The 26,115-nt window shown below is 48.6% G+C and overlaps 1 protein-coding gene across 1 annotated transcript in view; it reads right to left on the bottom strand.

The window, feature by feature from the left end:
- Positions 1 to 3,882: 3,882 nt before the first annotated feature.
- Positions 3,883 to 26,115, bottom strand: part of SLC6A9 (solute carrier family 6 member 9) — a gene marked incomplete at its 5' end in the record, with an annotated part of 42,062 nt that continues 19,829 nt past the window's right edge. The window contains 4 exons of the mRNA XM_089667074.1: positions 3,883 to 12,567; positions 17,166 to 17,336; positions 22,013 to 22,113; positions 24,727 to 24,826. Of these exons, the coding sequence (XP_089523200.1) occupies positions 12,373 to 12,567; positions 17,166 to 17,336; positions 22,013 to 22,113; positions 24,727 to 24,826 (567 nt within the window). The remainder of the gene's footprint in view (positions 12,568 to 17,165; positions 17,337 to 22,012; positions 22,114 to 24,726; positions 24,827 to 26,115) is intronic.

Raw genomic sequence — 26,115 nt, 5'->3', positions numbered from 1 at the left:
TACAACTTACACTTACAAAGATGAGAGAGGCCTGTAATTGGCATCATAGGGAGACCTCAACTATGAGAGACAAAATGAGGAAACAAATCCAGACAATCTCATTGGCTGATCTGGAAAGAATTTATATGCAAATTATGGTGGAAGATAAGTATTTGGTGAATATGAAAAGTTCATGTCAATACTTTGTTATATATCCTTTGTTGGCAATGACAGAGGTCAGACGTTTCCTGGAAGTCTTCACAAGGTTGGCACACACTGTTGCTGGTATGTTGGCCCATCCTCCATGCAGATCTCCTCCTCCATGCAGATCTCCTCTAGAGCAGTGATGTTTTGGGGCTGTCGCTGGGCAACACGGACTTTCAACTCCCTCCAAAGGTTTTCTATGGGGTTGAGATCTGGAGACTGGCTAAGCCACTCCAGGACCTTGAAATGCTTCTTACGAAGCCACTCCTTCGTTGCCCGGGCGGTATGTTTGGGATCATTGTCATGTTGGAAGACCCAGCCACGTTTCATCTTCAATGCCCTTGCTGATGGAAGGAGGTTTGCACTCAAAATCTCACAATACATGGCCCCATTCATTCTGTCCTGTACATGGATCAGTCGTCCTGGTCCCAGCCCCAAAGCATGATGTTGCCACCCCCATGCTTCACAGTAGGTATGGTGTTCTTTGGATGCAACTCAGCATTCTCTCTCCTCCAAACACGACGAGTTGTGTTTCTACCAAGCAGTTCTATTTTGGTTTCATCTGACCATATGACATTCTCCCAATCCTCTTCTGGATCATCCAAATGCTCTCTAGCAAACTTCAGACGGGCCCCGGACATGTACTGGCTTAAGCAGGGGGACACGTCTGGCACTGCAGGATCTGAGTCCCTGGGGGCGTAGTGTGTTACTGATGGTAGCCTTTGTTACGTTGGTCCCAGCTCTCTGCAGGTCATTCACTAGGTCCCCCCGTATGGTCCTGGGATTTTTGCTCACCGTTCTTGTGATCATTTTGACCCCACGTGGTGAGATCTTGTGTGGAGCCCCAGATCGAGGGAGATTATCAGTGGTCTTGTATGTCTTCCATTTTCTAATTATTGCTCCCACAGTTGATTTGTTCACACCAAGCTGCTTGCCTATTGCAGATTCAGTCTTCCCAGCCTGGTGCAGGTCTACAATTTTGTTTCTGGTGTCCTTCGACAGCTCTTTGGTCTTCACCATAGTGGAGTTTGGAGTGTGACTGTTTGAGGTTGTGGACAGGTGTCTTTTATACTGATAACAAGTTCAAACAGGTGCCATTGATACAGGTAATGAGTGCAGGACAGAGGAGCCTCTTAAAGAAGAAGGTCCAGGTCTGTGAGAGCCAGAAATCTTGCTTGTTTGTAGGAGACCAAATACTTATTTTCCACCATAATTTGCAAATAAATTCTTTCCAGATCAGCCAATGAGATTGTCTGGATTTGTTTTCTCATTTTGTCTCTCATAGTTGAGGTCTCCCTATGATGCCAATTACAGGCCTCTCTCATCTCTGTAAGTGGGAGAACTTGTACAATTGGTGGGGACTAAATACTTTTTTGCCCCCCTGTATATATATATATACTGTATACACATGCATGTGAGCTGTGGGGTGCAACAGGCTGTGCTCACCTTTGGGCTACTTATAAATTGGGGTGGTTGTCATCTTTTTGTATTGCGTGTTCTTTATTTTGTAATGTCTGCATGTATCCAACAGATGGCGCTGACTTCCCAAAATCTGCACCACGCTTCCCATAATGATCTTCTAGGACTGGTATATACTGTATACTCTCCTGTACTGTGTCCGCAGTCTCTGGTCGTCTCCTGTACCGTGTCCGCAGTCTCTGGTCGTCTCCTGTACCGTGTCCGCAGTCTCTGGTCGTCTCCTGTACCGTGTCCGCAGTCTCTGGTCGTCTCCTGTACCGTGTCCGCAGTCTCTGGTCGTCTCCTGTACCGTGTCCGCAGTCTCTGGTCGTCTCCTGTACCGTGTCCGCAGTCTCTGGTCGTCTCCTGTACCGTGTCCGCAGTCTCTGGTCATCTCCTGTACCGTGTCCGCAGTCTCTGGTCATCTCCTGTACCGTGTCCGCAGTCTCTGGTCATCTCCTGTACCGTGTCCGCAGTCTCTGGTCATCTCCTGTACCGTGTCCGCAGTCTCTGGTCATCTCCTGTACCGTGTCCGCAGTCTCTGGTCATCTCCTGTACCGTGTCCGCAGTCTCTGGTCATCTCCTGTACCGTGTCCGCAGTCTCTGGTCATCTCCTGTACCGTGTCCGCAGTCTCTGGTCATCTCCTGTACCGTGTCCGCAGTCTCTGGTCATCTCCTGTACCGTGTCCGCAGTCTCTGGTCATCTCCTGTACCGTGTCCGCAGTCTCTGGTCATCTCCTGTACCGTGTCCGCAGTCTCTGGTCATCTCCTATACCGTGTCTGCAGTCTCTGGTCATCTCCTGTACCGTGTCCGCAGTCTCTGGTCATCTCCTGTACTGTGTCCGCAGTCTCTGGTCATCTCCTGTACTGTGTCCGCAGTCTCTGGTCATCTCCTGTACTGTGTCCGCAGTCTCTGGTCATCTCCTGTACTGTGTCAGTAGTCTCTGACCGTCTCCTGTACTGTGTCCGCAGTCTCTGGTCATCTCCTATACTGTCTGCAGTCTCTGGTCATCTCCTGTACTGTGTCCGCAGTCTCTGGTCATCTCCTGTACTGTGTCTGCAGTCTCTGACCGTCTCCTGTACTGTGTCCGCAGTCTCTGGTCATCTCCTGTACTGTGTCAGTAGTCTCTGACCGTCTCCTGTACTGTGTCCGCAGTCTCTGGTCATCTCCTATACTGTCTGCAGTCTCTGGTCATCTCCTGTACTGTGTCCGCAGTCTCTGGTCGTCTCCTGTACTGTGTCTGCAGTCTCTGACCGTCTCCTGTACTGTGTCCGCAGTCTCTGGTCATCTCCTGTACTATGTCCGCAGTCTCTGGTCATCTCCTGTACTGTCTGCAGTCTCTGGTCATCTCCTGTACTGTGTCCACAGTCTCTGGTCATCTCCTGTACTATGTCCACAGTCTCTGGTCATCTCCTGTACTATGTCCGCAGTCTCTGGTCATCCCTGTACTGTCCGCAGTCTCTGGTCATCTCCTGTACTATGTCCGCAGTCTCTGGTCATCTCCTGTACTGTGTCCGCAGTCTCTGGTCATCTCCTGTACTGTGTCCGCAGTCTCTGGTCATCCCTGTACTGTCCGCAGTCTCTGGTCATCTCCTGTACTATGTCCGCAGTCTCTGGTCATCTCCTATACTGTGTCTGCAGTCTCTGGTCATCTCCTGTACTATGTCCGCAGTCTCTGGTCATCTCCTGTACTGTCCACAGTCTCTGGTCATCTCCTGTACTGTGTCCGCAGTCTCTGGTCATCTCCTGTACTGTGTCTGCAGTCTCTGGTCATCTCCTGTACTGTGTCTGCAGTCTCTGACCGTCTCCTGTACTGTGTCCGCAGTCTCTGGTCATCTCCTGTACTGTGTCAGTAGTCTCTGACCGTCTCCTGTACTGTGTCTGCAGTCTCTGGTCATCTGTACTATGTCCGCAGTCTCTGGTCATCTCCTGTACTGTGTCCACAGTCTCTGGTCATCTCCTGTACTGTGTCCGCAGTCTCTGGTCATTTCCTGTACTGTGTCTGCAGTCTCTGGTCATCTCCTGTACTATGTCCGCAGTCTCTGGTCATCTCCTGTACTATGTCCGCAGTCTCTGGTCATCTCCTGTACTATGTCCGCAGTCTCTGGTCATGTCCTCATGAAGGGGGTAAAACCTTTTTGGAGGACAAGTGGTGAAGTTCTACAAATTCACATTGAACGCTTCCACTCAGGCCCCACCCAGAGCCCCCCAATCACACCAAAGGAAACGCAGAGCCGAAGAAGTTTTCTACGGTAACTTTAATGAAGATTATTACGTTAAAGGGACATGGAAATTCCAGGACGAACTTGTAGCTGGTGGGTGTCAGGAAACCTTCAATGCATTTGGCAATAAATCGGGTAAACAGTAAAAAGAAAAAAAAAAACACCCAACAATTTATTGTGCGATAAACTCCATGGGGCGCCATGTTTCGGCCGCGTCTTCCTCTGGCCCTGTGCTCATAATACAGATCACCCCCCCAGAATTCACATTGTGCACCGGGAAGAAGACGGCCGCCCCCACATGGCTATGCTGGTCTGGGGGGGGATAGACAGCGACTGCGGCTGTGCCCTTATAACACGTTGTGCTTGTCTACAGAGGTGGGCTTGCATAGGACGTCACCGAAGGTCAGAGGGTGACGTTTCGGGGGACAGTGTGCTCACAGTTTCATATTTTATTTTTTTATTTTTTTCAGTTCTCTACACTTTGGGTTTCTCTGCAGGATAAAGATGGCAATTTTCAAAGATTAAAAAAATAAGTTTCAGTAGACACAGATAATAAAAAAATATCAACGCTATCGACCAACGACAAAATACTTCTTACTCATTAGTTCATCAAATACGGGAGGATTAGAACACTCGCTACGGCTCTAGGTCAAAGTTCTAATACTTGTTGGCAGATTCTTGTGGAACGTTAAAAACAAAAAGAATACAGAAAGCGAGTTACAGGCGACTCTCCATCATACATTCGTCTCTACAAATCTCCTAGACAGACGTGCCGATACATTCACAGATATCAATCTACAAGACAAGAAAACAAAGAGTCCCAGGATGGCGGACAGCACGGAGAAAAAAAAAAAAACGGGGATTCTTATCGGGAGGGTGGGACGATGGAAGGCAGAGCTTTCATCATTTGCACCATTGTGTTCCAGCTTCTCAAAAGTGATTTAGTGCGTGTGCACCCCAACAGTCTGCGTGTACGGGCTCCGCTCCATGCTGCACGGCGTAGGTGAGGAACGCTCGCGGAAGAAGAAAGAAAATCAGAAATCAACAGCGGGCTTCTTCAGAATGTTTAGTGCAACGGTCGCGTGCGGGTCCTAATTGGAATACGAGGGTTGCGGTCGGCACCAGATTGTCACGTTTACAGCTTCAGCTGGTGAAGAGCGGACATGGTGGCCCCCCCACTTGGGGCCTCAACTGCTCAGGTGAGTGACATCCCATTCTATTCATTGACACAGCCTTGTCATCGGTCCAATCTGCTGTTCCAGGGGGTGAATTATTGGATGTTGTGAAGGCTACATGGGTGGTGGCAACCTTCTCAGTAGGCTGGATTCCCACCTTAGCATTCATTTTCCATTGAAACGCATCAAAACACGTTAATGGCGCAATGACATGCGTGCCTTCAATGCACTTTGAACATGCATCTTAATATTAGCACATGTGGCGCCAACAGGGGAGGACTGACAACTCATGGGGCCCCCCGGGCAATAGGGGATAATGCGGCCCTTGTGTCCTCGCTCAAACTCAAACCACACCCAAAAAAGCCTATGAAAGGTACCAGGGGCATCTCATGGGGCCCACTAGTGACCCCAGGCCCTCAGGCAGTGCCCGAGTGCTCAAATGGTCAGTCCGCCCCTGGGCGCCAATGAACATCTTGAAGGACATTTATGTGTGTGTGGAGATGCGTTCCCATTGGTTGTATTGGAATAAGCATCAAGCAAAAAATGCAAAGGTGTAAATCCAGGTTCAATGCGGCGCTGCAGACAAGTCGCCTCTTGAAAGTAAAGTATTTTATCACCGATGTAGTGCCATAGCTTGGTGATGTGATTCTAGCATTTTTCTATCCTAATGTTGATCATACACCTAACAATATGATCAATCAATATGGCGACCGACTGCATGAATGGATCAATAAAGGACAATCCCAGTTAAAAAGAATGGTTCTGGTGGACAACCCAATGGAAATGAACCGAAATTCTTTTTCTTTTGAATCTTTTCCATTTGAAGCAATCAAATTAATACTATATGGCCAAAAGTCTACGAACACCTGACCATCCCACATATATGACCTTGTAGGACATTCTAATCTGGATTAATGGACATTTATATAAAGTTGCCTCCTTTTAAGACTAAAAAAGCCTCCACTCTGAAGACATTGTAGACTTCCCATTGGAGAACCATGGCCATTAATATCAAGCCCCCCTCCCCAATGGCCATTAATATGGAGTTGTCTCTCCCTTTGTAGCTACACCAGCCTTCACTGTTCTGGGAAGTTCTTGTTGGGCTTCCCATTCCATAACCATGACCATTAATAATGAGTTGCCTCCTCTTCCCCATGACCATTAATAAGGAGTTTCCCAACCCTGATGTCCATTAATATGTCGTTGCCCCCTCCTCCGTGACCATTATTATGGCGTTGCCCTCCTTTGTAGTTACACCAGCCTTCACTCTTCTGGGAAGACCTTGTTGAGCTTCCCATTCCATAACATGACCATTAATAATGAGTTGCCTCCTCTTCCCCGTGGCCATTAATAAGGAGTTTCCCAACCCTGGTGTCCATTAATGTTGTTGCCCCCTCCTCCGTGACCATTATTATGGAGTTCCTCTCCCCTGTAGTTACACCAGCCTTAACTCTTCTGGGAAGACCTTGTTGGGCTTCCCATTCCATAACCATAACCATGCCTCCTCTTCCACATGGCCATTAATAAGGAGTTTCCCAACCCCGATATCCATTAATATGTCGTTGCCCCCTCCTCCATGACCATTATTGTGGAGTTGCCCTCCTTTGTAGTTACACCAGCCTTCACTCTTCTGGGAAGACCTTGTTGAACCAGAACCATGGCCATTAATAAAGTGGCTTCCTCCCCCCATAGCTGGTAATATTGAGTTGCCTCCTTTTCCCCATGGCCACTAATGAGAAGTTCCACACCCCCCATGTCTGGTAATATGGAATTGCCCCCTCCCCTTCCCTCCATGGCCATGGAGTTGCTCCCTTTGTGACTATAACATCCTACACTCTTCTGGGGAGGCTTTCCACAAGATTTTGGAGGGTGTCTTTGGAAATTTGTCAGGTCAGGTACTGATTTTGAATACGAAGACCTGGTTTCAAGTCATCTCAAAGGTGTTCAGTAGGGTTGAGGTCAGGGCTTTATGCAGGACTCTTGAATTCTTCCACACCAAACTGGCAAAACTATATCTTTATGGAGATGGGTTTGTGCACAGTGACACAGTCATGGTGGAACAGAAAAGGGTCTTCACCCAACTCTACCACAAGGTTGTTGGTCGTCCTATTCCAAAACAACAGCCATTAATATGGAATTCCCCCACCATTATAAAAACCATTAACGTTACTATGGAGTTGCCCACATTCCGAAACCATGGCCAATAAGATGGAGTTGCCCCATCCCCTTGGTGTCCATTGGTGAGGTCAGGTTCTGATCTTGGATGAGAAAACCTAGCTCGCAATTGGTGTTCCTGTCCATCCCAAAGGTGTTCAGTAGGGGTCAGGGCTCTGTGAAGGACACTCGAGTTCCTCCACACCAGACTGGTCAGACCATATGGGGCTGGCTTTGTACACAGGGGCACAGTCATGGTGGAACAGAAAAGGGTCATCACAAGATTTGAAGAGCACAATTGTCTACAATGTCTTTGTATGATGGAGTATTACCAGGACCCTTCAGTGGAGACACCTGAACTCCGTTATTTGGAGGAAGGTTCAAATACTTTTGGCCATATAGTGTACATTTGACTGCTTATCATGTGTATGGTCAGCGTTGGGCAGATCGTTATATGAAATATATCAGATTATGGGGTACACTGGGGATGAGTACATTTTTGCTGTACTCACCTCAATCAACCATTGAATTAAATTCCTTGTCACATGGCTGGGTCCATTGGCTTAGTGGAAAAAAAGCACATCTTTAGTAAATCCCCCCCCCCCCCCCACAGTGTGCCCCTATGTAGTGTTCCCCACAAGCTGGATTTGCAAGTACCACCATGTAACCATCTCTGTGCAGCCTGACCACCACTTGTGCTGCAAGTAACAACCAGACTCCATTTTTTCACCCACCGGAAACAGCTGATTGGATGCTATGGACATCACAGACAGTTTTATCTGACAAATCAGGAGGAATGCAGGGAGGAGTGGCACGTACTGAAAATATTACAATGCTCCACACCAGGTTCTCCTGTCCGGGACTGACCCAACGTGGAGTTCTCCACTCTCCGCAAACACTGCAGTGACAGGTAGAAGCTCAGAGCAGCAACCTACACTGTAGTATTTTCATTAGCAGTGTGCTGCCCCCCATTGGTGATATCTGGTGCTGCATGACAACCGAATGTTTGCGTCATTACAGATTTTGGCACATGGTGACTCAGCGGGGATGGAACTACAAGTCCCAGCAGGGCTGGCAGGGCGCTCTGGTTCTTGCAGTTCCACCACAGCTTCAGCCGATAATTTGGAAGCCTGTATAGAGGCTGTATAGGTCCCCATATTGCTGGTGCTCCCAATGTTCTGCCCAGTGCAGTGTGCATTTCCCACACACGGCATGTTCACAGAAGTCTCTGCTGCCTCCAAGAGAGACCTGACCTCAACCACTATACCGTATAGAATCCAGCAGCCTTGTATTGGAAATAATACCAGTACACATAGGACGCCATATACCAGCTCTGTGCCAGGCTCCTTTGGGCTCCACACACATCAGGGTGAAGGTTTATCCAAAAAGTTTTGGGATTTTGGGAATAGCGCTGCCTGGGTGATTTTGTTTCCTCTTTTTTTATCTTGATGTGCTTTTTGTGATGGTACCTAAGCTAAATGTTGGGGGAGAGGTTCCCCTTTACGTCTTGAAGTGTTGGCTGCCCCTTCAAGCCACTCAGCAGAATATCACGCCTACATCCTAAGACGTTCTGTCTACTGGTCCCTCAACTGCCATTTATGGAGGTTTGTTACATCTGTGAGGTGTGAAAAATATCTGGCTTTCAGAACCATCCTCGAGATCTAAACTCTAGAACTGGGAGAAGACTGCAGATTGGCCAATGGCGACATAGACCGTCCAATCCACTAATCCAAACATGGCAAAGTGTCCTATAGCAGCCAATGCTCCTACAAAAAACTTTTTTATTTGATGGGTTTTTTGTGATGGTACCAAAACGTAATGCTGGGTGAGAGGTCCCCTCCTCTCCTTGTAGTGTTGGCTGCCCCTTTAAGCTGCTCAACGGCATGTCTCACCCAGGGGCGGACTGACAACTCATGGGGCCCCGGGCAATAAGGGATCATGGGGCCCCTGTGTCCTTGCCCACACTCAAAGCACACCCAAGCCTATAAAAGGTACCAGGGGCATTTCATAGGGCCCCCTACTGACCCCGGGCCCTCGGGCAGTGCCCGAGTGCTCGAATGGTCAGTCCGCCCCTGGCCTCACCTACATACTGAAACATTCTGGCTCTTGGTTCCACAATGTTTATTTATGGAGGTTTTTTTACATCTGTGAGGTCCAACAATTTTCTGCATTACTGAGCCACCCCAAAATCTAACTCCTAGAACTGGGACAAAACAGCAGACTGGGCAAGGGTACCATAGACCGTCCAATCCAGTATCCCAAACACAGCCAAATGTCCTATAACAGCTAATGCTCCTAAAAAAAGGATTTTTTCTCCTTTTTTTTAAATTTGTTCTTTTTGTTATGGCACCAACCTAAATGTTGGGTGAAAGGTTCCCCTTCTCTCCTTGTAGTGCTGGTGGACCCTTTAAGCCACTCAACAGAATGTCGCATTTATTTAATTCTCGGTATTCCAGACCCACCTCAAGATCTAAACTCTAGAACTGGGAGAAGAAAGCAGATTGGACAATGGTACCATCCATCGTCCAATCCACTGATCCAAACATGGCAAAGTAACCTGTAACAGCTGATGCTCCTTAAAAAAAAAAGGGACATCTGACACGTTTGTGCAGCTCTTTCCATTACTGTCAATGAAGACCAGGAGCTCTGCCGTGATTGAGGTTCGATCTGTCGTGGCCTTGAAACTTAACCCATTGTTGGCAGCACTCCTGAACCAACCTAAATGTTGGGTGAAAGGTTCCCCTTCACTCCTCATAGTTCTGGCGGACCCTTTAAGCCACTCAACAGAATGTCGCATTTACTTCCTAAACAATTCTGGCCCTTGGTTCCACAACGTTTATTTAATTCATGGAGGTTTATTATGTCTGCAAGGTGTGAAAATTCTCGGTATTCCAGACCCACCTCAAGATCTAAGCTCTAGAACTGGGAGAAGAAAGCAGATTGGACAATGGTACCATCCATCGTCCAATCCATTGATCCAAACATGGCAAAGTAACCTGTAACAGCTGATGCTCCCAGTGACATCTGACACGTTTGTGCAGCTCTTTCCATTACTGTCAATGAAGACCAGGAGCTCTGCCGTGATTGAGGTTCGATCTGCTCGTGGCCTTGAAACTTAACCCATTGTTGGCAGCACTCCTGAAGAGGGTGCTAACTCAAAGCCTTAAATTCCGATCGGTTGGTATATAACTCAAGAAAAAACAATGTGGACTCAAACGACCCAATATTTACTCAATAAATACGTGTTTTTTTGAGTAAATATTGAGTCACTTGAGTCCATATTGTTTTTTTTTTCTTTTGGCAGTGTTCTTGGGTACTGCAATTTTTTTTAAGCAGAGGGAATTGCCAAAAAGGGATTAAACAAGTCATCAAGAACACGTACGTAGTTCAGCTTTGGGTTCTACAAAAGTGCCCAATCCAAAGGAGATCTGCTGCACTACAAAAGTACCCAATCCAAAGGAGATCTGCTGCACTGCAAAAGGGCCCAATCCAAAGGAGATCTGCTGCACTGCAAAAGGGCCCAATCCAAAGGAGATCTGCTGCACTGCAAAAGTACCCAATCCAAAGGAGATCTGCTGCACTACAAAAGTGCCCAATCCAAAGGAGATCTGCTGCACTGCAAAAGTACCCAATCCAAAGGAGATCTGCTGCACTACAAAAGTGCCCAATCCAAAGGAGATCTGCTGCACTGCAAAAGTACCCAATCCAAAGGAGATCTGCTGCACTACAAAAGTACCCAATCCAAAGGAGATCTGCTGCACTACAAAAGTACCCAATCCAAAGGAGATCTGCTGCACTGCAAAAGTACCCAATCCAAAGGAGATCTGCTGCACTTCAACAAATGTTAAACCTGGGTAACTTCATTCATCTGGTCTACATCGACAGAGAAGCCTCACCAGAGATTCTTTGTTCATGTTGTCGGGATGAGTAAAGTTCTCAGCATTTGAATTATATTTAAACTGTTGCCAGCCTTCTCCTTTTGGATTAGTGAAGTCTATGGGACATAGGTTGAGTTTTTGTTGGCGTTTAGCAGCTGATCTTCCCTGAATGTGACCCGATTCGGGGTTTGGGAGCAGCGTGCTCTGTAGTAAAGTGGCCGCTGACACCCAGACTGGACTAACTGTTTCCTGAACTCCTTTCATTATTTGTCTATCAAAAAATGACCCCAAGACAAAGCCTCATGTATGGCTGGTATAGACTCTAAGGGCATTAACGTTTAGGTATCATGGCACGAAGGGCCAGTACATGGCGGTAAAATTTGGCAAGTCCCATTATTGATATATTTGGTTGTCACCAGGCCAGGAGCACTGGGAAGACCCAGATTGGCAATACCTTTGTAGGTCTGGAATCATTAGGAAGACTTAAATGAAGCTGCTGGATTGGTAACCACCTAAGTGGCAGTGGTTTGGTTGGCAGTGGTGAGACGTCTAACTCAGAGACGCAGAGACCGTTTGATCCACAGGAGGGCGCTGCGGTACCCTTACGAAGGACCATTAGGAACGTCCCTCGTGGTACGCACAGCTCAGTAGCAGCTCCTCTTTTGTGATATCAGTCAGTGGCGCGCTGGGCGGATGTGTATGTAGACGCAGCAGGTCGGGAAAGTGGCCCCTTTTGTCACAGAGTGGCCCTCCACTTCCTGCTGTCCTTCTCAAGTAACAGGAATACGAAGTGTTTGCATTTCTCTTCTTCTCTCTCCCCAGTTCAGTAAAATGTCCTACGTGGCCGGGGAGGAGTTACGGAGGACGCACAACCCCCGGCCTCCCCGGGTTAAAAAATAAAAACTGAGCTTATAAAACTCTAAAAAATAAGATTTCATGTAAACTAAAATTAGAAGAGTTAGATCTACGTTGTGAGATGATTCCATCTCTCTTCCCCCCCCCCCCCGTGTTCTCCCATAGCGCACATGGTTGGTGTCCTGGCTATGAGAGTCGGGGGCAGGGCGATCCCGGGCCGTGGCTCCTCTGCTCAGCAGCTGAACGATTGATGTCTCCTCGTGGATGGGAGAAACAGTTTGATAGTTATTCTGTTGAATGCTCTGAGGTGACGGGTTGGAAAGAGGACAATGGAGGATACGACTGGTCTGGATGAAGACAAGAGGGAGACGGGGTTGGGGGGGGGGGAAGGGTAAAGACGCATCCATACCACCAGTGCCTTTCTCCACCCCTTCCACAGGAGCTGGTTACACTTTAGAGTCCTGGCTGTGGGCCTGCCCGTTGCTGCCCTGTATTGTTAGACCGATCTCCTCCTTCTTCTGCTTCTCCGGGTTCAGCGGCTGGATCTCAGGGCTGCCCTCCTCCAGTGCGTATCGGCCAGTCCGGTGCTCAAGCAGAGCCGGTCCCCAGTCTTTGCTGGCCTTCACCGAGTTCTTCAACCGCTGCCAATGGGACAAGGAACCAATCAGAGGCTAAGCAATGCACCAATCAGGTTACTTGTAGGCTACAACTATGGCAACCCCCAGGAGGGTACAAATTCTGTCAGATCTCCTTTAGAGCACCTTGTTGTCGGCAAACCAGGGCAAATGTATCTGCAAATAGCAATTGCCTGCAAGCAGGGGCGGACTGACCATTTGGGAACTCGGCACTGCCCGAGGGCCCGGGGTCAGTAGGGGGCCCCATGAGATGCCCCTGGTACCTTTAATAGGCTTTTTTGGGTGTGGTTTGAGTGTGGGCAAGGACATAGGGGCCCCATGATCCCCTATTGCCCTGGGGCCCCATGAGTTGTCAGTCCACCCCTGCCTGCAGGTCAACACTAAGAGCCTCCCCCACCTCATTATTGGCCTATCACTGTGACTGCAGCCTCATTGACCAACAGTGAGGTGCTGAAGATGGGATGGTGCGGAATACAACCAACAGCAAGGACATGTGGCCCCTATCAGTGCATCCCAACCTTGCAGACTGGCACGGGAGTGTCCATTGTGACTCTAACAACCTCTCTGACGCCAGAAACTCTTGTGACTCCACCAACACCTGTGTCTCCAACTCTCCTGTGTCTCCAACTCTCCTGTGTCTCCAACTCTCCTGTGTCTCCACTGGCCCCCTGTGTCCCCAGCGACCCTTGCAAACCAGCAACTCTTGTGACTCCAACAACCGTGTATTTCTAGCAATCCTAGTGACCCTTGTGGCTCCAATGACCCTCTGACTCCAATAACCCCTATGTCTCCAGCAACCCTTGTTACGCCACCAAAGCCTGTGACTCCAATGACCCATGTGTCGTGTCTCTAGCAGCCCTTGTGAACCAGTAACCATTGTGACTTGTCTCCAACAACCCCTTGTGTATAGTGACCCTAGTGACTCTTGTGACTCCAATGACTCTTGTGTCTCCAGCAAGCAACCCTTGGTGCTCTAGTAACCCCTGTGACTCCAGCAATCCTTGTGACTCTAGCAATCCTTGTAAGTTCAGCAACCCCTGTGTCCCTTCTGACTCCATCAACACCTGTGTCCATTCAGCCTTGTGTCTCCAGCAACCATTGTGTCTCCAGTGACCCTTGTGACTCTAGGAACTCTTGTGAACCAGTGACCCCTGTGTCTCAAATGACCCTTTTGTCTCCAGTAACTCTTGTGACTCCAGCAACTCCTGTGTCTCCATCGTCCCTTTTGACTCCATCAACCCCTGTCTCCAATGACTCGTGTGAACCAGCAACCCTTGTGTCTCCAGCAACCATTTTGTCACCTGTGACCCTTGTGTCTCCACCAATCCATGTGACTCCAACAATCCTGTGTATCTAGCAATCCTAGTGACTCCTGTGACTCCAAAGACCCTTGTGTCTCCAGCTGCCCTCATGACTCCAACAACCCCTGTGTCTCCAGCAACCCTTGTTACTCCACCAAGGCCTGTGACTCCAATGACCCCTTTGTGTACAGTGATCCTTGTATCTCTAGAATTCTTTTGACTCCAATGGCCCCCGTGTCTCTAGTGACCCTTGTGAACCAGTAACTCTTGTAACTTCAATGACCCTTGTGTCTCCAGCAACCCTTGGTGTTCCAGCAACTTTTGTGACTTCAGCAACCCCTGTGTCTCCTCTGACTCCATCAACACCTGTGTCCATTCAGCCTTACGTCTCCAGCAACCATTGTGTCTCCAGTGACCCTTGTGACTCCAGGAACTCTTGTGAACCAGTGACCCCTGTGTCTCAAATGACCCTTTTCTCTGCAGCAACTATTGTGGCTCCAGTGGCTCGTGTGTCTCCAGCTACCTTTGTGAATCAGTGACCCTTGTGTCTCCAGCAACCCTTGTGTTTCCAACGATCCCTGTTACTCCAACAACCCTTTGTCTCCAGCAACCCTAGTCCCTCTTGTGACTCCAATGACCCTCGTGAACCAGACTCCCAACAACCCCTTTGTGTCCAGTGACCCTTGTAACTCTAGCAATTCTTGTGACTCCAATGACCCTTGTGTCTCCAGCAGCCCCTGTGTCTCCTGCAATACTTGTGACTTCAGCAACCCCTTTGTCCTTTCTGGCTGCATCAACATCTGTCTCCAATGAGTCTTGTGTCTCCAGCAACCATTGTGTCTCCAGTGACCCTTGTGACTCCAACCACTCTTGTGCTCCAGTGACCCCTGTGTCTCAAATGACCCTTTTGTCTCCAGTAACTCTTGTGACTCCAGCGACTCCTGTGTCTCTAGCTACCTTTGTGAATCAGTGACCCTTGTGTCTCCAGCAGCCCTTGGGATTTTAGCAACCCCTGTGTCCCCATCATCCTTCTGAATCCCTCAACCCCTGTGTCTATAGCGACCACCCCTTTGAACCAGTGACCCTTGTGTCTCCAGAAGTTTCTGTGTCTCCAGTGACCCTTGTATCTCCAGAAGTTTCTGTGTCTCTAGTGACCCTTGTATCTCCAGAAGTTTCTGTGTCTCTAGTGACCCTTGTGTCTCCAGAAGGTTCTGTGTCTCTAGCGACCACCCCTGTGAACCAGTGACCCTTGTGTCTCCAGAAGTTTCTGTGTCTCTAGTGACCCTTTTGTCTCCAGAAGTTTCTGTGTCTCTAGTGACCCTTGTGTCTCCAGAAGGTTCTGTGTCTCTAGCGACCACCCCTGTGAACCAGTGACCCTTGTGTCTCCAGAAGTTTCTGTGTCTCTAGTGACCCTTTTGTCTCCAGAAGGTTCTGTGTCTCTAGCGACCACCCCTTTGAACCAGTTACCCTTGTGTCTCCAGAGGTTTCTGTGTCTCCAGTGACCCTTGTATCTCCAGTGATCTTGTGCCTCCAGTGCCCCCTGTATCTCCAGCAGGTCCTGTGTCTCCAGTGCTCCCAGTGCATCCTATCTCATGCAGTGACCCCACAGCATCCTGTGACTCCATTGTTCCCTGAGTGCCTCCATGACACCTATGTCCCTGTGCAGCCTCAGGAACAGTCCTGTATTTCCGGCACTGTCTCTCTCTCTGTAGATACAGACCCCTGTCCTCTACACAGCTCATGTACATCAGTGACTCAACGTGAGCCCCGGGAAAAGTCTAAATGCCTAAAACACAAAGTAAGATCCACACCAATTTGGTTGGTCCAGAAATCCTGCATTTGTAAGTTCTTACATGGAGAGACGTCTACAGCCCCCCCCCCCCCCCTTCATCAGGGCTGAGAGAATACAAGAGAGAAATACAAACTATAAAAATGGATAAAAATAGCAAATACTTTCAAAGAAGTATCAGTTTTTGGTTATATTTTATTTTTGTGTTGCACTTCCTGTTTGTATTCTTCAGCCCTGATGATGGAGGCTGTAGCATCCCCCTGATGATGGGGACTGTAGCATCCCCCTGATGATGGGGACTGTAGCATCCCCCTGATGATGGGGACTGTAGCATCCCCCTGATGATGGGGACTGTAGCATCCCCCTGATATGTGTTGGATATAACCCGTTATAATGGATTGACCTCCAGGGCATGTGTAGGGAGGCCAATAATTTGGGGAGCTAAGCTCTCCTATGGACCCTTATCCCACTGACACCAATTCAATGACGCACTATTCTCCCTGGGGGCCACTATCCCATTACCATTGATGATCTGGAGTTATTCTCTTTTGGGAGCCACTATCCCACTGGCACCAACAATTTGGGGGCTAGTCTCCCCTGCAGGCCACTATCTCACTGGCACTAGTGATTTGGGGGCTAGTCTCCCCTGCAGGCCACAATCCCACTGGCACCAATGACTTGGGGGCTAGTCTCCCCTGCAGGCCACAATCCGACTGGCACCAGTGATTTGGGGGCTAGTCTCCCCTGCAGGCCACAATCCGACTGGCACCAATGATTTGGGGGCTAGTCTCCCCTGCAGGCCACAATCCCACTGGCACCAATGACTTGGGGGCTAGTCTCCCCTGCAGGCCACAATCCGACTGGCACCAGTGATTTGGGGGCTAGTCTCCCCTGCAGGCCACAATCCGACTGGCACCAATGATTTGGGGGCTAGTCTCCCCTGCAGGCCACAATCTGACTGGCACCAGTGATTTGGGGGCTAGTCTCCCCTGCAGGCCACAATCCCACTGGCACCAATGACTTGGGGGCTAGTCTCCCCTACAGGCCACAATCCGATCGGCACCAGTGATTTGGGGGCTAGTCTCCCCTGCAGGCCACAATCTGACTGGCACCAGTGATTTGGGGGCTAGTCTCCCCTGCAGGCCACAATCCGACTGGCACCAGTGATTTGGGGTTATTCTCCATTGGGGGACTTATTGGAGTTTGCACAGCTTTGGGGACCCACTTCCTGTTTGTATTCTTCAGCCCTGATGATGGGGACTGTAGCATCCCTGATATGTGTTGGATACAACCCGTTATAATGGACCTCCAGGACACGTGTAGGGAGGCCACGTAATGGAACTGCCTGGATCTGACTACAAGCTCTCTGCAGACGTCTGGAAGTGGTAGGGAGTCCACTAAACGAGTACTATTGCCATGGCTGCAAAGAAGCCTGGCATGAACGGACAGATTGTCCCATGGATGGACTGCACATGTCTACGTATGAGATGTTGGTGTCCATCATATAGACCCACCTGGAGGAAAGTGTCCCCGTCAGACCGCCAGATCCTGAAGATGGCATATCCAGGGATACAGACGACCGACGAGAGCGCCATCAGGAATCCCAGGGAGATGGCCCAGTCTGGGTAGATGTACTCGTTGTATGTGATTGGCCGATACTGGATGACGGTGAAGATTAAGATGAACTGGAGAGCAATCAGAAAGAAAAAACGTGAGTTTGGAGGGCTCCTTCCAATGTAAATGTATGGGGGTTACGTATGAAGCCCACAGCAACCAATCACAATCCTTTTTAGATTTTAAATTCTGCACCTCATGCTGATTGGTTGCTTTGTTCACTACAAGGTGAAAAAGAGGAAAGGCAGGAGTGAGATGGGATCTGATTGGTGGAAGTTCCCACATTCGTTCCCATCCTCCATGTGACCTTCAGCAATACATGTCCCGGGCCCCTGCCTGCTGTGCCACTGAAAAAGCCACGGAACTACTACTACTCCTTGCATGAATGAAAGTACCACGTACAGGGGCGGACTCACCATTTGGAAATCTGGGCACTGCCCGGGGTCAGTAGGGGGCCCCATGAGTTGTCAGTCTGCTCCTGACCACGTATGATATTACTCTGTGGGCACCCAATGGGTCTGAAATAGTTCCAGCATTGCTGTGTCCTTAGGTAAGATAAGTACCCCTACTGACACCAATGATTTGGGGAGACATTCTTCCTCGGGGCCCCTATCCAACTGACACCAATGATTTGGGGAGACATTCTTCCTAGGGGCCCCTATCCAACCGACACCAATGATTTGGGGAGACATTCTTCCTAGGGGCCCCTATCCAACTGACACCAATGATTTGGGGAGACATTCTTCCTAGGGGCCCCTATCCAACTGACACCAATGATTTGGGGAGACATTCTTCCTCGGGGCCCCTATCTAACTGACACCAATGATTTGGGGAGACATTCTTCCTCGGGGCCCCTATCCAACTGACACCAATGATTTGGGGAGACATTCTTCCTCGGGGCCCCTATCTAACTGACACCAATGATTTGGGGAGACATTCTTCCTCGGGGCCCCTATCCAACTGACACCAATGATTTGGGGAGACATTCTTCCTCGGGGCCCCTATCTAACTGAGACCAATAATTTGGGGAGACATTCTTCCTCGGGGCCCCTATCTAACTGACACCAATGATTTGGGGTGACATTCTTCCTCGGGGCCCCTATCTAACTGACACCAATGATTTGGGGAGACATTCTTCCTAGGGGCCCCTATCCAACTGACACCAATGATTTGGGGAGACATTCTTCCTCGGGGCCCCTATCTAACTGAGACCAATAATTTGGGGAGACATTCTTCCTCGGGGCCCCTATCCAACTGACACCAATGATTTGGGGAGACATTCTTCCTCGGGGCCCCTATCTAACTGACACCAATGATTTGGGGAGACATTCTTCCTCGGGGCCCCTATCTAACTGACACCAATGATTTGGGGAGACATTCTTCCTAGGGGCCCCTATCCAACTGACACCAATGATTTGGGGAGACATTCTTCCTCGGGGCCCCTATCCAACTGAGACCAATGATTTGGGGAGACATTCTTCCTCGGGGCCCCTATCTAACTGAGACCAATGATTTGGGGAGACATTCTTCCTCGGGGCCCCTATCTAACTGACACCAATGATTTGGGGAGACATTCTTCCTAGGGGCCCCTATCCAACTGAAGCAAATGATTTGAGGAGGCATTCTTCCTCGGGGCCCCTATCTAACTGAGACCAATGATTTGGGGAGACATTCTTCCTCGGGGCCCCTATCTAACTGACACCAATGATTTGGGGAGACATTCTTCCTAGGGGCCCCTATCCAACTGAAGCAAATGATTTGAGGAGGCATTCTTCCTCGAGGCCCCCTATTCAACTGACAACAATGATTTTGGGAGGCATTGTTCCTTAGGGGCCCCTACTCAACTGACAACACAATGATTTTGGGAGGCATTGTTCCTTAGGGGCCCCTATCCAACTGACATCAATGATTTGGGGAGGCATTCTTCCTCAGGGGGCCCCTATCCAACTGACACCAATGATTGGGGGTTATTCTCTTCTAATGCGCACTATTCTACAGGGACCAATGATTTGATGATTTGGGGACTATTATCCTATTTACACCAATGATCCTGGGGGGGGGGGGGGGGGGCACTCTACCCTGGGGCCCACTATCCAACTGACACCAATAATTTGGGGAGCTTTGCTCTCCTATGGACCCTTATCCCACTGACACCAATTCAATGAAACACTATTCTCCCTGGGGGCCACTATCCCACTACCATTGATGATCTGGAGTTATTCTCCTTTGGGAGCCGCTATCCCACTGGCACCAATGTAGTAGCAGTGTAGTAGTAATGTAGTAGTGGTGCAGTAGCAGTGTAGCAAGGTGTAGTAGCAGTGTAGTAGCAGTGTAGTAGTGGTGTAGTAGTGGTGTAGTAGCAGTGTAGTAGTGGTGCAGTAGCAGTGTAGTAGTGGTGTAGTAGCAATGTAGTAGTGGTATAGTATCAGTGTAGTAAGGTGTAGTAGCAGTGTGGTGGTGGTGTAATAGTGGTGTAGTAGCAGTGTAGTAAGGTGTAGTAGCAGTGTGGTAGTGGTGTAGTAGAAGTGTAGTAAGGTGTAGCAGCAGTGTGGTGGTGGTGTAGTAGTGGTGTAGTAGCAGTGTAGTAATGGTGTAGTAGTGGTGTAGTATCAGTGTAGTAGCGGTGTAGTAGCAGAGTAGTAGTAGTGGTGTAGTAGCAGTGTAGTAGCAGTGTTGTAGTGGTGTAGTAGCAGTGTAGTAGTGGTGCAGTAGTGGTGTAGTAGCAGTGTAGTAGTGGTGTAGTATCAGTGTAGTAAGGTGTAGTAGCAGTGTAGTAGTGTAGTATCAGTGTAGTAGCAGTGTAGTAGTGGTGTAGTATCAGTGTAGTAAGGTGTAGTAGCAGTGTAGTGGTGGTGTAGTAGTGGTGTAGTAGCAGTGTAGTAGTGGTGTAGTAGCAGTGTAGTAGCAGTGTAGTAGTGGTGTAGTAGCAGCAGTGTAGTAGTGATGTAGTAGCAATGTAGTAGTGGTGTAGTAGCAGTGTAGTAGCAGTGTAGTATCAGTGTAGTAAGGTGTAGTAGCGGTGTAGTAGTGGTGTAGTAGTGGTGTAGTAGCAGTGTAGTAGTGGTGTAGTAGCAGTGTAGTAGTGGTGTAGTAGCAGTGTAGTAGTGGTGTAGTATCAGTGTAGTAGCGGTGTAGTAGCGGTGTAGTAGCAGTGTAGCAGTGGTGTAGTAGCAGTGTAGTAGTGGTGTAGTATCAGTGTAGTAGCAGTGTAGTAAGGTGTAGTAGCAGTGTAGTAGCAGTGTAGTAGTGGTGTAGTATCAGTGTAGTAAGGTGTAGTAGCAGTGTAGTAGCAGTGTAGTAGCAGTGTAGTAGTGGTGTAGTATCAGTGTAGTAGTGGTGTAGTATCAGTGTAGTAAGGTGTAGTAGTGGTGTAGTAGCAGTGTAGTAGCAGTGTAGTAGTGGTGTAGTATCAGTGTAGTAGTGGTGTAGTATCAGTGTAGTAAGGTGTAGCAGCAGTGTAGTAGTGGTGTAGTATCAGTGTAGTAAGGTGTAGCAGCAGTGTAGTAGTGGTGTAGTAACAGTGTAGTAGTGGTGTAGTAGTGGTGTAGTAGCGGTGTAGTAAGGTGTAGTAGCGGTGTAGTAGCAGTGTAGTAGCGGTGTAGTAGCAGTGTAGTAGCGGTGTAGTAGCAGTGTAGTAGTGGTGTAGTAGCAGTGTAGTAAGGTGTAGTAGCAGTGTAGTAGTGGTGTAGTAGTGGTGTAGTAGCAGTGTAGTAAGGTGTAGTAGCAGTGTAGTATCAGTGTAGTATCAGTGTAGTAGTGGTGTAGTATCAGTGTAGTAGCAGTGTAGTAAGGTGTAGCAGCAGTGTAGTAGTGGTGTAGTATCAGTGTAGTAAGGTGTAGTAGCAGTGTAGTAGTGGTGTAGTAGTGGTGTAGTATCAGTGTAGTAGTGGTGTAGTATCAGTGTAGTAAGGTGTAGCAGCAGTGTAGTAGTGGTGTAGTATCAGTGTAGTAAGGTGTAGTAGTGGTGTAGTAGCAGTGTAGTAGCAGTGTAGTAGTGGTGTAGTATCAGTGTAGTAGTGGTGTAGTATCAGTGTAGTAAGGTGTAGCAGCAGTGTAGTAGTGGTGTAGTATCAGTGTAGTAAGGTGTAGTAGCAGTGTAGTAGTGGTGTAGTAACAGTGTAGTAGTGGTGTAGTAGTGGTGTAGTAGCGGTGTAGTAAGGTGTAGTAGCGGTGTAGTAGCAGTGTAGTAGCGGTGTAGTAGCAGTGTAGTAGCGGTGTAGTAGCAGTGTAGTAGTGGTGTAGTAGCAGTGTAGTAAGGTGTAGTAGCAGTGTAGTAGTGGTGTAGTAGTGGTGTAGTAGCAGTGTAGTAAGGTGTAGTAGCAGTGTAGTATCAGTGTAGTATCAGTGTAGTAGTGGTGTAGTATCAGTGTAGTAGCAGTGTAGTAAGGTGTAGTAGCGGTGTAGTAGCAGTGTAGTAGTGGTGTAGTAGTGGTGTAGTAGCAGTGTAGTAAGGTGTAGTAGCGATGTAGTAGCAGTGTAGTAGCAGTGTAGTAGCAGTGTAGTAGTGGTGTAGTATCAGTGTAGTAAGGTGTAGTAGCAGTGTGGTGGTGGTGCCTACAGAGACTTTGAGCTCCCAGAGGGATCCTCCAGGTCCGGTATATACGGAGTGGCTCAAGGCTGGAACAACATAGCGGGAGTTCATCTTTTACTGGTCGTATCCTTTCCTTGTTCCTGTTCCCAGCACAGGACGACCCCCTGGAATACCCCGAAATGTACGCAGATCAGTGAAGGTGGTCAGGATACTTACAAAGATAATGGCTGGGGAGATGAACCGCCAGCAGACCTGGAAGAAGAGGGGAGGGGGGAACCCCAACATCATTTCAATGTCCTTGAAGTAGTTCCGGTGACCTGGGAGAGGGAGGAGAGGATCAGACAACATGGCGGCGCTCCATCAGTACAATTTCATCATGGATAAGCATGACGCAGAAAGGACGGATTTAAGAAAACGAGAGATAAGAGAAATATCTTCACGTCCAATCGTGTTCTGCCGTAAATTCTCTGACCTGCCATGGGGAGATGAAACCTGGAATCTGACTGGCTGACTGAAGAATGGCCTCATTTTGTACATTAAGGCCCCATGTACACGGGACACTTCTGAACGATGGAAACTGACTGCTGGAAAACGCAGGTTAGACGTTTGCATACCGCATTGATGTGCGTTTGCGTTTAAAGATAACCCCAGGAGAACCTCCCAAATGCCCAGAATGCACTGAAAAGTGGTCAAATATTAACTATTTCAGACTGTTTCAGAGAAATACAGAGAGTAGAAGCAGAGACAGCAGTATGTGTGGAGATTAGCTGAGGTGTGAGTTGCTCATTAACATTTCTTTTGTTTCCAAGGGTGGGGAAGGTGTCTGGTGGAGTCAGTAAGGCCATCTGGCAGGGGGTCTTCATGAGGAATTTGAGGTGTGAATTGGTCATTAACATATCTTTTGTTTCCAAGGGTGGGAGAGGTCTGAGGTGTGAATTGGTCATTAACATATCTTTTGTTTCCAAGGGTGGGAGTGGTCTGAGGTGTGAATTGGTCATTAACATATCTTTTGTTTCCAAGGGCGGGAGAGGTCTGAGGTGTGAATGGTCATTAACATATCTTTTGTTTCAAAGGGTGGGAGAGGTCTGAGGTGTGAATTGGTCATTAACATATCTCTTGTTTCCAAGGGTGGGAGAGGTCTGAGGTGTGAATGGTCACTAACATATCTTTTGTTTCCAAGGGTGGGAGAGGTCTGAGGTGTGAATTGGTCATTAACATATCTTTTGTTTCCAAGGGTGGGAGAGGTCTGAGGTTTGAATTGGTCACTAACATATCTTTTGTTTCCAAGGGTGGGAGAGGTCTGAGGTGTGAATCTGTCATTTACATCTCTTTTGTTTCCAAGGGTGGGAGAGGTCTGAGGTGTGAATTGGTCATTTACATCTCTTTTGTTTCCAAGGGTGGGAGAGGTCTGAGGTGTGAATTGATCATTAACATATCTTTTTTATCCAAGGGTGGGAGAGGTCTGAGATGTGAACTGGTCATTAACATTTCTTTTGTTTCCAAGGCTGGGGAAGGTGTCTGGTGGAGTCAGTAAGGCAACCTGGCAGGGGGTCTTCATGAGGAATTTGAGGTGTGAATGTTCCTTAACATATCTTTTGTTTCCAAGGGTGGGAGAGGTCTGAGGTGTGAATGGTCATTAACATATCTTTTGTTTCCAAGGGTGGGAGAGGTCTGAGTTGTGACTGGTCATTAACATCTCTTTTGTTTCCAAGGGTGGGAGAGGTCTGAGGTGTGAATGGTCATTAACATATCTTTTGTTTCCAAGGGTGGGGGAGGTCTGAGGTGTGAATTAGTCATTAACATATCTTTTTGTTTCCAAGGGCGGGAGAGGTCTGAGGTGTGAATGGTCATTAAGATATCTTTTGTTTCCAAGGGTGTGAGAGGTCTGAGGTGTGAATTGGTCATTAACATATCTTTTGTTTCCAAGGGCGGGAGAGGTCTGAGGTGTGAATTGGTCATTAACATATCTTTTGTTTCCAAGGGCGGGAGAGGTCTGAGGTGTGAATTGGTCATTTACATCTCTTTTGTTTCCAAGGGTGGGGGAGGTCTGAGGTGTGAATTGATCATTAACATATCTTTTTTATCCAAGGGTGGGAGAGGTCTGAGATGTGAATTGGTCATTTACATCTCTTTTGTTTCCAAGGGTGGGAGAGGTCTGAGATGTGAATTGGTCATTTACATCTCTTTTGTTTCCAAGGGTGGGGGAGGTCTGAGGTGTGAATTGGTCATTACAATGTGTGACAAGCTCCGTAGGAACATCCTGTGTTCAGTGTTTTGTCCATTTGAGTACCTTGAAAACACTTTGCATGCATTTTTCATGATGAAAAGGCTCTGGACAGCATCAGGAACTGGAAGAGCTTAAAAAAAATTTCAGACGCAAACGCTTATAAACGTGATTTGTCGCGTTTACAAGTGTTCTGCGTTTGAAATGCTGATAAAATCGACTGCTGAATGCAAGTTTTCTGCGTTCAAAAAAACGAATGTAAACCCAACTGCCTGTAAAGGACGATGTGTAGACGGACACAGAGGAGGACATTAGGGGGAGTTCAGGGGCTGCTGAAAAAAACGCAGAAAAGCTCCTGAACGTGAGTTCATCACCTGCAGTGTACATGGGGCCCTAACACCTGAAGGCGCCATTTTTGCTTCAGTTTTTCCTGGTTTCTGCAGCTAAGGTCTGCCTGTGGAAATTGGACAGAATTCCCCATTGTACGTTGTTGGACATACATGTAACAATGTATACTGTGCTATCTCCGCGGGAATGTACATCACATGAACGGCAATGAAGAGCCGACTCCAGTAATATGGAGACCCCCAAAATCCATGGAAGACACGGCTGGAATTGGGCGGTTGGACGCGCATGCAAGCTTTGCTGTTACCCGTCTATGACAGTCCGACGTCCAATCGGTATGAGGTATCCAGGGGCCACTCACCGTAAATGTACATTATAGCCACACACATGATACAGGAAATGATGACCAGAGAAAAGCTGGCCGCGTAATTATCCATCAGAAGAAGCCAATAGATTCCGGCCTATAGGAGAGAAGGACACAGAATACAGCCAATCACCAGAGAGATAATATCTGAGCCAGAACTCTCTGCGCTCCACCATTGGGGTCCTCCAAGAAAAGGAATGCCTGGGGCCCTCATTTGTTACACAGGATCCTCCCTGAAAATGCTGCATCCACCCTTCTGTCATAGACAGTCCTGAACAGTCCATACAGGAGCCCATGTTACACCCAACACAACTGATCCACCTGCACCCCAATACCAGGACTGATGGCAACCTGCACCCCAGTACAAAGACTATTGGCAACCTGCACCCCAATACCAGCACTAGTGGCAACCTGCACCCCAATACAAGGACTAAGGGCCACCTGCACCCCAATACCAGGACTGATGGCAACCTGCACCCCAGTACCAAGACTAATGGCCACCTGCACCCTATACCAGGACTAAGGGCTACCTGCACCCCAATACCAGGACTGATGGCCACCTGCACCCCAGTACCAAGACTATTGGCAACCTGCACCCCAATACCAGGACTAAGGGCCCACCTGCACCCCAATACTAGGACTAACGGTGACCTGTACCCTCTTGCCAGGACTAATGGCAACCTGCACCCCAATACCAGGGCTAATGGCAACCTGCATCCCAATACCAGGACTAATGGCAACCTGCACCCCACTACATGGACTGATGTATACATGCACCTCACTCCCAGGGCTGAGGGCCACCTGTACCCCACTCCTGGGACTGGCAACCACCTGCACCCACTACAGGGACTGATGTATACACGCACCCTGCTCCCAGGGCTGAAGGCCACTTGTACCCCACTACAGAAATGATGGCTATCTGTACCCTCCTCCTGGGACTGAAAAACAACTGCACCCCACTACAGGAATGATAGCTCACTGTACCGCACCCCACTATAGGTACTGAAGACCACCTGCACTGCATGACTGGGACTTATGGCTACCTGCACCTTAATCCGCAGACTGATAGCCACATGCACCACACTTCCCACCCCCCCACCCCCCACCCCTCAGGCTGACAGCCACCTATACCCCACTTCCAGGGCTGATGGCCACTTGCACCCCACTACAGGAATGATGGCTAACCGTACCCCAATACTCAAACTTATATATACTGTATTTAACCACTTCCATTCCGGACACTTTCCCCCCCTTCCAGTCCGGACACTTTCCCCCCCTTCCATTCCGGACACTCTCCCCCCCTTCCATTCCGGACACTTTCCCCCCTTCCAGTCGGGACACTTTCCCCCCCTTCCAGTCCGGACACTTTCCCCCCCCTCCAGTCCG

This window comes from Staurois parvus, unplaced genomic scaffold (assembly GCF_062004578.1).
Source record: "Staurois parvus isolate SC_StPar_1 unplaced genomic scaffold, SC_StPar_1.0 ptg003006l, whole genome shotgun sequence".
Lineage (NCBI taxonomy): Eukaryota > Metazoa > Chordata > Amphibia > Anura > Ranidae > Staurois > Staurois parvus.
This window is presented reverse-complemented; position numbering and strand designations above follow the sequence as displayed.